General features: G+C 50.8%; 1 protein-coding gene across 3 annotated transcripts; it reads right to left on the bottom strand.

Moving 5' to 3' along the window:
• Window positions 1-2093: 2093 nt before the first annotated feature.
• KRT3 (keratin 3) lies at window positions 2094-8555 on the bottom strand. 3 transcript variants are annotated; one of them, XM_030939400.1, is made up of 10 exons: window positions 8163-8488; window positions 7838-8000; window positions 6561-6781; window positions 5588-5648; window positions 5137-5232; window positions 4659-4823; window positions 4115-4240; window positions 3630-3850; window positions 3257-3291; window positions 2449-2780 (listed from the first exon to the last, which is right to left on the bottom strand). In XM_030939400.1, the coding sequence occupies exons 1-10, from the start codon at window positions 8486-8488 to the stop codon at window positions 2449-2451; spliced, it is 1746 nt and encodes a 581-aa protein (XP_030795260.1). The 3 variants fall into 3 exon arrangements, with proteins under 3 accessions (XP_010372261.1, XP_030795260.1, XP_030795259.1); XM_030939399.1 differs by having other exon boundaries at window positions 7838-8217; window positions 8272-8488; XM_010373959.2 differs by having other exon boundaries at window positions 2094-2780; window positions 7838-8555.
• Between the last annotated feature and the right edge of the window lie 3437 nt (window positions 8556-11992).

Below are 11992 nucleotides of genomic sequence, written 5' to 3'. Positions count from 1 at the left end.
GGCTTTCCTTGGAGCCAATTTAGAAACCCCCTGACTGCTCAAGTGGGGGCACGCTGAAGAACGTGGCCCAGGCTCCACCGTCTGGTCGATTGCACTCCTGTCCCTGACTCTACATTCCAGTCCGCATTGGTTCTCAGCATGGGCCCTCTTCTCCACCCTCTCTCTGGAAAAACTCATTCGTTTCCATGGCTTTAAAATCCACCCTTAAGCTGGTGATGTCCAGATGCTAGTGTCTAGCCCTGATGGGGCCCCCTTCTGAATCTACGGGCTCACATCTCACCTGGACGTCTCACGTGGCTATCTCATGAGCAGCTCCTGCTTGTCTAAAGCAGAGCTGAAGTTTCTCTCCACATCTATCCCGCCCTCCCACCCCTCCACTCACGTCAGTAAATGGCCCCAACCACCCAAGTGCATCCTGGTTGAATCTCCCCTTTCCCTTAACCTCCCCACCTCCATCCAGTCCATTAACCAGTCCTGGCATTCATCCAACTCAGCCCCTAGTTTCATTTCTTTATATACTTCCCACAACTTAAAATTATTTTGTTCATTTGGTTTGCTTACTTTTTTTGTTGACTCCCTTACTAAAATGAGGGTGGGGTCAACATCTGATTTCTTGCTCACCAATTCATCTCCAGAATTTAGCCCAGTTCCAGACAGAAAATAAACACTTAATGAATATTTGTTGAATGAGTGAAGGAAGGAATTCAATGATAAAGACTTTGCCCAGGGTGAAGCAGCTGCCCCGTGACTGGCCTGGCACAGTCCCATAGGGCCAACCCCCTAAACTGGGTCGGGCACTGAGCCTCCCCACCTATGTCTCCTACTTCTTTCCACAGAAGGATACCAACCAGAAAAAGTACCTTCCTACCCAAACGTGAAGTAACAGCTCCTAAATCCCACCTCCTTCAAAAAGTGGAACCAGCTGGATTTCCACACTGAATCTCTTCAACCGCCAGTTGCAGGTTTTCTTTATGTATCTGCCATTCGTCATCTCTAAAACAAATTCAACCTTGTCCAAGGATGGAAATACTGCTTCCCTGGCCTGGCCTGACTACACATTTCTATTCCACAGCCTGTGTGTTCTCTCCGGGTGCCTGGGCAGTGTGGCATGCCTGGAAGGTATCCTCAAAGACAGTGTGGGGAAGTGGAAGGAGCTCTAGACTTGGGATGCGGGGCTTCATTCCCAGCTCAGGCATTCACATGCTATAAGACCCTAGAGGAGTCACCTTCCTCTCCGAGCCTCGGTCTTTTCATTTGGAAGCAAAGGCCTTGGACTCCTTGTTTCTGAGTCCTTTCCAGCAGTGACCTTCTGGACAGCACTCCCATGGCCAACTAACACATTCTCAGAACTTCTTGGTGCAGGGCAGAGGCCAGGATGACAAGAACTCTCATGGCTGGTACACATACTTTCAGGCCCCAAGTGCATGCACAGTGCTTAGGTGCAGGAATGGGGGCCTCTGCAGGAAATGCTGGATTCAAGGAAGCTAACAGGTTTTCCTTGCTACTGAACTTCTTAGAAACTCTAATATATGCTCCAAAAAGAAAAGATGTAATGGGCATGGAACCTTTTATTGCAGAGTGTCTCAATGAAATGGTGTTCCTGGGTCAGACTTTGAATAGGCTGCTCTGGGGAAACCTCTCCATCCCTGGGCTTCCAGCAGCCCGCACTTTCCCAGAGCACTTTGTTTGGGGAAAAGCTTTCACGATGTCAGCTGGAGTGAGAATCAACACCAAGAGAAGAAACCCTCTGTCCCCAAGGCCCTCTTAGTTCCCCCACATGAGAGAAGGCAGGGAGGAGATAGATGTCTGCATGGCCCAGCCTTCACCACCAAGGACATTGAGGGTACACAGGGTACGCAGCATCCGGAGCAGAACCTCTCCCTCCCCACAGTGCTCACAGAATAGTGAACAACTGGATCCGCACAACGTATGAAGAAGACAAACTGCCTCTGTTTCAGAGGAAGAGTTCTGCAGCTACTCTGTGGATCACAGAGCCCACATGGGAGAGGCAGAGGCAGGGAGGCCAGGGAGGTGACCAGGGAGCTCAGTGCCCTGAGGAGAAGGACATGGAACGGATACTCAGAGGCCCGGAGTGAAACAGTGCACTTTATTGGCGAAAGACCAGAGGGGCGGAGGGGGCTGTATGCTATATACATCAGAGCTGTAGTGAACATCCCACCCAGGGAAGGGACCCCGGGACAGCAGAAGGTGGCGGCCTAGGCCACACCTGTACAATCACAGGCACAGGCTGGAGCCAGAGAGGGGAGCCTGAAATTCTCGTGACTGGGCTTGGCCAGGGATCTGGAAGGAGGAGCAAGAGGCCACCAACCTTCCAGCTTAGAGCCACGTTCTTGGGAAGCAAGGTGTGGCGCTGGGGGTGTTGCCGAGATGGGGGCGTGGGGAGAGGAGAGGAAGCGCTGGGGTGGCTGCGATGCTGATGCGTACTCTTTATCTGGAGTAGCGCTGAGAGGACTGGGAGGACTGGGAGAACTTGATGCTGCCTCCCCGGTTGCTGGCCGAGCTGAAGCCCCCGCCACTGACTCCATAGCGGGCGCCGGAGCTGGAGCCAAAGCCGCTGCCACCGCTGAAACCGCCGCTGCTGCCGCCGCCAAATCCACCGCCGATTCCACCGCCGAGTCCACCGCCGCCTCCCCGGCCAAAGCCACTGCTTGAGCCTCCGCCCGCGCCAAGGCCACCTCCTAAGCCACCGCCCACGCCTCCGCCGTAACCGCCTGCATAGCCACCTGCGGAGGCGGAAGTCGTGCTGCTGCTGACCACGGCTGTGGGGGAGAGGACAGGACAGCGATCAGCGCCGGCGCCCAGACCAGCTGTTGTGTTATCATCAATGATCCAGCGGGCCCGGGACTATCCAGAGCTGACCAAGGCAGCTTTGCACAGGATAGTCACAACGAGCCGTTCCATGGCCACTAGCTACTCACTCCCCTGCCATTAAGCCATTATGAATTAGCCAGTGGTTCCTCCCACAGTACAATCTTGATGACCCCCTGGGAGGGGCTCTAGCCTCTGAATTTCTCCTCCCATCAAGGGGCCCCCTATGGATCTTCCACATTGGCCGTTGAAGCCTATCAAAAGTGCCCTGAACCCAGAACAATTACAAAAGCCAATCGCTTCCCTCTCCTCTCCCAGAAAACCCCTCCAACTTCCATAAAAATGTTTAAATTAGTTGCTACTACCCTGAATTAGTGCAGATACTTCAGAATTAATTCTCATTTTCTTGGCTACTTTCGGTACTTACAGATGCTGACAGCGCTGGGACACTCTCCAGACATCCTGTTTGAGAAGGCAAGAGAAAGTAGGCCCCGTTACAAAGCACACACCAACAAGTCCATGGACCAAGGGCATGAATAGCAACCAGAGCTGAACCGAGAAGCCTGGCACATCAGTAAACTTTCTCCACTCCTCTTTGGGCCGTAGCAAGGAGAGCCTGTGGGCACCCGTTGCATACGTGCTTTGGCTGCCTGGGAAGGAGTGGGCTGGTAGAGGCAAATCTTCACTGCAAAGCCTCTCTTTATATAGCAGGGCTCCATCCCCAGTTACTTGGTCACTTATCTGGCCCTTGACATATGACTTGAGACAGGAGTTGTGGGAAAATGGGACTAGAGGCTCACCTGTACTCCTCACCCTCCAGCAGCTTGCGGTAGGTGGCAATCTCCACGTCCAGGGCCAGCTTGACATTCATCAGCTCCTGGTAGTCACGTAGCAGCCGCGCCAGGTCGTCCTTTGCCTGCTGTAGAGCAGCCTGCAGCTCTTGGAGCTTGGCATTGGCATCCTTGAGGGCCATCTCCCCACGCTGCTCAGCCTCCGCAATGGCTGTCTGCAGGTTGGCATTCTGGGGCAAGGGAGGTAGGAGGGACGAGCTCAGTAAGAGGGCCCCAGGCCCTTCCTTACATGCAATGGATTATCCCATCTAAAAGTCAGGGAACATTCCTCCTCCCCTAGTGCCTCCATCTTGTCTCCATTTATGGAGATAGTGCCCTGTGGGTCAGCCAGCCTGAGATGACCTCCAGACGTCTATTCCAAGGGAGGAGTCCTGAGATCCTAGCCCCCACCCCTCAGCAGTCATCCCAGGAGCCAACATCCATGACCATCCCACCTGCTTCTTGATACTCTCGATCTCTGCCCGCAGCCTCTGGATCATTCTGTTGAGCTCTATGATCTCGCTCTTGGTATTTCTTAAGTCATCCCCATGCCTGCCAGCTGTAGTCTGTAGCTCCCCCAACTAGAGAACAGAAGGGAAGATGGGGTATTCCTGCAGCTTTGATTGAATTGTTTCTATACCTACGACATCACCCACCAAACCTTGAGAAGCTCAGTAAGCATTTGCTAAAATGACTGCATTGTGTTTCAGCAGGGACACCCCCAAGGCAGCAGGAAAGAGAACATCTGGGTTGTTGTGGTAGAAGATTTTCCTACCCTGTAGTTCCTGAGCAAGCTGGAGTCAGTCCCACATAGCAGGCAACCAGCTCCCCCAGGGGCAAGACTTTCTGCAACTGAACCACCATTAGAAGGATGTCTTCAGAGGGTAAAACCAAAAGGCATTCACCCAGTGACCACTGGGATCTCACTACCCAGCTGTCCAATAGGCACAGCCTCTCTGAAACCTCCAGTGGATCCTCTAAGAGGTGCCTAGCACCCACCTTGGTCTGGTACAGGGCCTCAGCTTCGGCCTTGCTTCTCTGAGCGATATCCTCATACTGTGCACGAACTTCAGCAATGATGCTGTCCAGGTCCAGGGAGCGATTATTATCCATGGACAGCACCACAGATGTGTCACTGATGTGGCTCTGCATCTGAGACAGCTCCTGTCAACACAGAGGGAGCTTGTTCACTTTTGGGGTCTCTATAACAAGCACACAGGGCCCTGAGAGACTCCTGATCAACAGTCTCATTCACTGATTCGTTGCTCCACGTATGTATCGGCCACTCTGTCCCCAGCCCCCCAGCCACTCAGAGAACCCCATGTCTGCAGCCTATCCTATGGAATCCCTTCCAAGGGTCCTCTTCTCCCGGCTCATCCCAGATGTCTTCTGGGGCCTAGATACCAAAATACACCAGCCTCAAATCTGGAAACATCTCACTCTCCCTCTGTCCCTTCTTAGTAGGTAACATCCTCACAGCATCGTAGAGGGTCCTCAGGAAGTTGATCTCATCTATCAAGGCATCCACTTTGGCCTGAAGCTCCACCTTGTTCATATAGGCACTGTCCACATCCTGAGAAAAGAAGAGCATAAAGGCCTTATTCCCCCAAGAAACAAACAACAAACCACAACTGCAGCAAGAAACAGCAGAGGGGACTGGTGAAGTGATGGTCCTTGTCCAAAACCAGTCTCCACTTGAACGGACAATTTGTATCTCATTAGGATGGTCTAAGTTCAATCCTACTAAAAAACTAAAGACTGATGAACTAACTTTTTTAGAGATCTTCCAGACTAAGGTGCACCTGACTTCTGTTTATTGCTCCAAAGGCCTGAACTTGGCAGCTCTGTGGCAGTGGAGTGAGGAGATTCCCCCAACCCAGCCAGAAACCTGCAGCTACAAGCCCGGAAAACTCACATACAGCCCTTACCTTCTTCAGAGTCACAAATTCATTCTCAGCAGCTGTACGTTTATTGATTTCATCCTCATATCTGTGTGAGTTAAAAAGAAAAAGCTGAGTTTGGTTTTGAGGTCATCGTAAACACCATTGTTCCCTGGAACTCTGAAAGTTCATCTCTTCCATCCCTCCATCCCTATCCTGCCCCTCTCAGATGAGCACATCCTCTTTGCTATCTCCCTGTTAGTTAGGGCGACCAACCATGTCAATTTGCCCAGGCAAACTGCCTGGTTTTAGCACTAAAAGTTCTGCATCCCAGGAAACCCCTCAGTCCCAGGTAAACCTCTGGAGAGTTGATCACCATACCATGAGTTGTCCCAGAATCTTTCGGATGCCAGAACTAGGATCTTCCCCAACCTGGCTCATGAGAAAATGCTTCCCCGACTCTAAACTCATCCGGTTTTTTTGTTTTTGTTTTTGTTTTTGTTTTTGTTTTGTTTTGTTTTTAGACGTAATCTCGCTCTGTCGCCCAGGCTGGAGTGCAGTGGTGCAATCTTGGCTCACTGCAACTTCCATCTCCAGGGTTCAAGCAATTCTGTTGCCTCAGCTACCCGAGTATCTGGGATTACAGGTGTGCGCCACCGCACCCAGCTAATTTTTGTATTTTTAGTACAGATGAGATTTCACCATGTTGGCCAAGCTGTTCTCAAACCCCTGATCTCAAATGATTTGCCCACCTTGGCCTCCCAGAGTGCTGGGATTACAGGCATGAGCCACCATGCCCAGCCTAAACTCATTCCTCTTGCCACAATTTTATTTGCAAAGCACTGTGCTTGGAGAAGGAAGGTGAGGGGAAACTGAATGAACCAAGTTGTCCTTCATGAAGGTAAGGAGAGGGAAAGGGGCCAGGTGACACCACTGCCCAGCAGTCAGGAGGCATGTAGAAGGGGCCAAGACTCTGAGACAGGGTGGGCCATGGCATCGTCCCACTCCTCCCATCACTCACTTTTTCTTGAAGTCCTCCACCAGGTCCTGCATATTCCTCATCTCAGAGTCCAGGCGCCCTCTCTCCCCGAGGATGTTGTCCAGGTAGCTCCGCAGGTAGTTGATATGATTCTCAAAAAGAGGCTCAAGGTTGTTGGTGCCTGAGATGGAACTTGTGCTCTGCTGCTGGAGCAGGTTCCACTTGGTCTCCAGGACCTTGTTCTGTTGCTCCAGGAACCGTACCTGCAATGGTTGCAGGAAGCAACATCAGGTAACACTTGTAGCAGAGGAGCAGAGGGGCCTTCACTCGGGTAGGACCAGGTGTCTATCTCCTGGGCCCTCAGCGCAAAGGCCTAGAAAGGATGCAAAGTAGGCTTCTACTGTAGTCAGAGAGATTATGGTCAGATGGGTGATCAGTCAGGACACTACACTTGCAGTGTGGTTGGGAAAGTCACAAAGGAAGGGGAAACCAGAAGTGGCTCCTACCAGAAAGCAATAGAATTGTAAGGTTGACCCCTTGGTGTTCCTGAGGACTTCATGACCCTATCTCAACTTTCAAAACTACAGTACACTCTGCAAAAATGCACATAAACCTCAGCAGCACCATTTCCACCCATGCCTCTACTGACATGTTAGCTCTTCAAAAACAGTGAAGTGATGCTGGGAAGCGACGTTGGCTGGCATGCCATAGTTAGCATGACAACACCTCTCTTGAGCCTGGACAGCAGCCCCATGAGAGCTGTCTTGGTCTGGAGAAGCTCACCGAGCACTCTTGTCTTCCTGACTGGGCTGAGTAGGAGTGCACAGTCACCCATTTCTCTGCACTCCCTTGGGACTAAGGTTCTTATCCCTCATCCAGGTGATCAGCCTCCTCTGCCTGGCACAGCAACATGTAGGGGAAAGGGCTTCCTGGAAAGCCTCAGAGGACAGCTTATATTTGAAAAGCCTCCCATTCTCAGTGGACCCTTCCCTGATGGTGGCCGTGGCCCTTGCTTTGGGTTGCCTGTCCTGCCAGCCTGGGCCTTAGTAAGGCAATGACTGGAAGTTTCAGCAGAGATTCCGACAAACAGGATGTGCGGTGCTCAAGTCCAAATAGGGGACTGTTTTCTTTCCACACCTCCCCTCACTTGACCATGTGGACAAACTCCTCAACCCTGAATATCTTCCCAGACCCTAGAGTTCCACCTAACTCCTCACCCTCCAGTCTGGCCCATCCAAGAAACATTTAAACACTGTGTCCCAAAGATCAAATTCAAAGTCTCCAGCCCAGGAAGAGATGGCCAGTCAGAGCTTCATCACCTTGTCAATGAAGGAGGCAAACTTGTTGTTGAGGGTCTTGATCTGTTCCCGCTCCTGGGCCTTTACTTGCCCAATCTGGGGGTCGATCTCCACATTGAGGGGCTGCAGGAGACTCTGGTTGATAGTCACTTCCTGAATTCCCCCAGGAAAGCCCCCAGGGCCAAAGCCACCAGGACTGCCAAAGTTGCCAAGCCCACCAAAGACACCAGGACCACCAAAGCCACCAGGACCACCAAAGCCACTAGCCCCTCCAAAGCCACCAGCCCCTCCAAAGCCACCAGCCCCTCCAAAGCCACCAGCTCCACCAAAGCCACCTCCCATTCCTCTGACACCACCAAAGCCACCTCCATAGCCGCCCCCAAAGCCACCTCCATAGCCACCTGCAAAGCCACAGCTGCTACGGCCTCCCCCAAAGCCTCCAGCCCGGGAGCCACCAGCTGCCACGCTGATGGAGATGCTCTTGTTGCCACCCAGGTTGTAGAGGCTGCGACTGCCAAAGCCACCTGCTCCGCTCCGGAAGCCATAGGCTCCTCCACCAGCTACCCCAGAGCGGGTCACACAGCTCATCCTGCTGCTGCCGGAGACCACAGCAGAGTGGCCAGAGAAACCCTGGCTCCCGCCACCAGATGTCTTGCTGGCTTGTCTGCTCATGGTGAAGAGCTTGGTGAAGAGAAGAGTGTAAGTTAAGCAGGGACACTGACAGTCAGAGGAAGAGGGATGGGAACTGAAGACCTGTGCAAAATAAATCCTTTTATATACATTTGAGGAGGTTGTTGGGCTCAAACGAAGGAGAGATAATTAATCCCAAATATTCATTGGTTAGGTTTGCCTCCAAGGCAATAAGTTTATTCCAGGCTACTGAACACACCTTGAAAATAATCTGAAATGGTAAAAGTGGTAAGGTGGCAGGCTTACCTGGCGAGGGGGTGGTGCCTGGCATTGCCCCATGTTTGGGCATGGCCTCCTCTTAGCTTTATCTGACGGGAGCCAGGAGGCACACTCACCTGCATCAGTTGCTCAGCAGCCGTCCCTCTGCCTGTTAGCTGCCCCTGGGCCCCACAGAGCTGTGCCCAGCTCTGGAAAGGATAGAGTGGAGGCGTGAGGAGGTTCTGCTTCTCTGAGCAGTAGAGACAGTGGAGCCCACTCACAGCTCTGGGAAAGTGTCTTAGTGGAAGGATTGATGCAGGTCTCTCCACGATTATTGAGTGCACAGTATGTGCCCAGCTCTGTGCTGGGCTTTGGGATGAAGCGCTGACCTCTCCTTCTCCCTTCCTGGAAACAAAGCCCAGAACTATCACAAATATGCCTCCTGGGTTCTCCCTATACCCCAAGCTTTAGTTCAGGAGGTAGCGGTGTTTTGGTTTATGACTATCTTCAGAGAAAAAGTCAAGTTAACACCTATGCGTGTTGACCAGACACTGGCAAAATCCAACATGCCTGATGTTTGTTTCTCTTTAAAACTTCCCAAAGAAATTGTACACTATTACACATCTTGGGGTTTCTCTATGGCTTCCTTTCTTGCTCCCCACATTTTGGCATTTCTCTGGTTTTAGCTTAAGGCCTAGGGAACAAGAAACTCAAACATCAAGTCAACAACAAATTCAGCAAATATTTACAGACTGCCGAATGTGTGCCAGGCCCTGTGCAAAACCCTAGGGACCCAGTCATGGACAAAACACACGGGGCTCCCGTGGGACCATTTTCTGGTTGAGAGATGTGCTCCTGAGAGTCACCCACACCCCTCTAAACCCCAGAAAGCCAGATGTGGCAGAGCCGGCAGCACTGTGGAACATGTCTGACTCCAAAAGCCTGAAACTCTGCCTGTCTGGGATTGTCCAGAGGCTTATGACTGGGCTTGGTTTGTCCAAGAGAAAAGCCATCCTGCTCACTCTGGAGCTGGCCAAGTTAGCTGCTTATCTCTCCAGGACAGGCCTTTTTTTGTTCTGTCTGCTGCACATTGGGCCCTTCTAAGGGTGTGGTCTGTATGGCCCTGGCAGGAGCCTCCTTAGAACTGGGGAAAAGGACAGAGACTTCAACACTCACTGGTTAGGGCTGGGAGTGGCCCAAATGCAAAGGAAATAAAATTTTCTTCAGTGGCCTGGTTCTTCCATTTTATCTGTATCTCTCCCATGTGTTACCTGCCAGGCTGTGCAACATCCTAGCTCCTCCCCAGGATAAAACCATAAGCTCTCCAGGAGTTTCCAGTCTTGTTAATACACTGGGTCCCTTGGACCAAAGCACAATGCTTTGCCAATAGTGAGTGCCATAAAGTTTGGTTTGTTGAAAAAATGAATGAGTCCATCAATTAATTATTAGTGAATTAGTGGTTAAGCCCTTTTACTGGATTACAACCAGATAAAACTGGTTGAAAGCTAGTTCAACTCCCATTGCATGAGGTAGTACAAGCTAATTGAGATTATTTCAATGTGAGGAGTCCAGACTTCTCAAATTTGGTGTTCAGATTTAGAAAAATGTACATGCAAAATGAATGTCACCTCCTCAGGGGAAAAAAAAAAGTAGAATCACAGAATCAAGAACCAATCAATCAAGAATCAACCAATTACAGAATCAAGTTGAAGTTGACTAGACGTTCGAGGTCACACAATCTGTCCCGTTCATTGCTGGGATCCCCTCTCCAGCATCTCTGACTTATATCCCTGATTTTCTGTAAGTTCTGCCCATGGACTGTGAAGTTAGCCCTGGCCCAGAGGGTGGCCACACAGGCCCCTCTCCTCTTTGCTCCCTCAGAGGCAATGAACCAATCCCAGGGCTAGACCAGATCCTCCCCATGACTAAGTACGACCAAGGCTGTTTAAATTCTATGCATTTCAGCATCACAAACCGTAAAAGATGATCAATCATCTCTGACCCTCTAGATCTCACGGGAACATAGCTAGATGCATGAAATATCTGCCAGTGTTTCAAGAAACATATCATGAGGCCAAGTGTGGTGGCTCATGCCTGTAACCCCAGCACTTGGCAAGGCTGAGGTGGGCAGATTGCTTGAGCCCAGAAGTTTCAGACCAGCCTTAGAAACATGGCAAAACACCATCTCTACAAAAAAATACAAAGATTACCCGGGTGTGGTGTCATGTGCCTATAGACCCAGGTGCTTGAGAGGCTGAGGTTGGAGGATCACTTGAGCCTGGAAGGTCAAGGCTGCAGTGAGCTATGATTTCACCATGGCACTCCAGCCTGGACAACAGAACAAGACCATTCTCAACAAAAAAAGAAAAAAGAGAAAAAAGGAAACATATTACAAAAAGTAGGCCATATTTTTTCTTATAATATCTAACAGAGCAGGATGGAGGACCTGCCTTTATGCCAGACAGAAATGAGGCTGCTGCTTGGTCACGTGTGGGGCCTAGGTTCCAGGGCAATGAGTCTCTAGGAATTCTTAAACCCGTAGTGATTCAGGGTACTTAGTGCCCCCAGTGGGGGAGATCTCAGCCATTGCCAGAGCCCACTGATTCTGAATCATGCTTGTCATTCCTTTAGAAGGAATTATCTTGGAGAAGAATCTTTGAGAAACAACATCACAATCACTGCTGTCATCAGCTAGTCCTGGGTCTGGGACCTCCCCAACAGATGGTGGAAGGAAAGGGAAGAAGGGCATAATCTATACTTACTCTTGGGATAGGGATAGCAGAGAAGACATGGCTTGGCCTTTGAGAGGACAGGGAGCAAAACAAAGATTGGTGAATACATTCACAGGACTAGAATGTCAATTCTGATCAGTTGTGAGTGAAGGAAGTGGTGGAAGGGGAGGAGATAATCAGTGAGTTGAAATTCTTATTGGTTGGGCCCAGCCCTCTAAACTTGGAGGGCCTAATAAACACTTTGAGAAAATAGAGTTGGTTTACAGTCACCTCCAACACCTGAATTATCTGAAGTTTATTAACTAAGCTCCTTAAGTGCTTTCTCCCTGGAGAGAAGAGTGAGTCACTGGATTGCAATGTGTGAAATCAGAGATTCATAGGGTGCTACGGCCAGGAGGCTCTCTAGTCCACTCCTCCACCTCGAGGCAGAATCCACCTGGCCACTCCTACTCTTCAATATCCCCATGGAAGGCGATTCATCAAATCTCCTAACTTGCCCAGGCCAGCAAGACCCCACCCTGACCCAAGGAAGGCCTTCATGGATCTAGCTTTCATG

Source organism: Rhinopithecus roxellana, chromosome 10, assembly GCF_007565055.1.
Source record: "Rhinopithecus roxellana isolate Shanxi Qingling chromosome 10, ASM756505v1, whole genome shotgun sequence".
NCBI classification, from domain to species: domain Eukaryota; kingdom Metazoa; phylum Chordata; class Mammalia; order Primates; family Cercopithecidae; genus Rhinopithecus; species Rhinopithecus roxellana.
Note: the sequence above shows the minus strand (reverse complement) of the source record. Positions and strands in the feature narration are given on the sequence as shown.

Bases quoted from the DNA above. Each gene is read 5' to 3' on its own strand.
- KRT3 (XM_010373959.2), bottom strand. From the start codon at position 8,488: ATGAGCAGACAAGCCAGCAAGACATCTGGTGGCGGGAGCCAGGGTTTC. The intron at 5,233-5,587 runs GTAAGGGCTGTA...TTCTTTTCTCAG, and splicing joins AATTTGTGACTCTGAAGAAG to GATGTGGACAGTGCCTATAT. The intron at 4,824-5,136 runs GTGAGGATGTTA...CTGTGTTGACAG, and splicing joins TGAGGACCCTCTACGATGCT to GAGCTGTCTCAGATGCAGAG.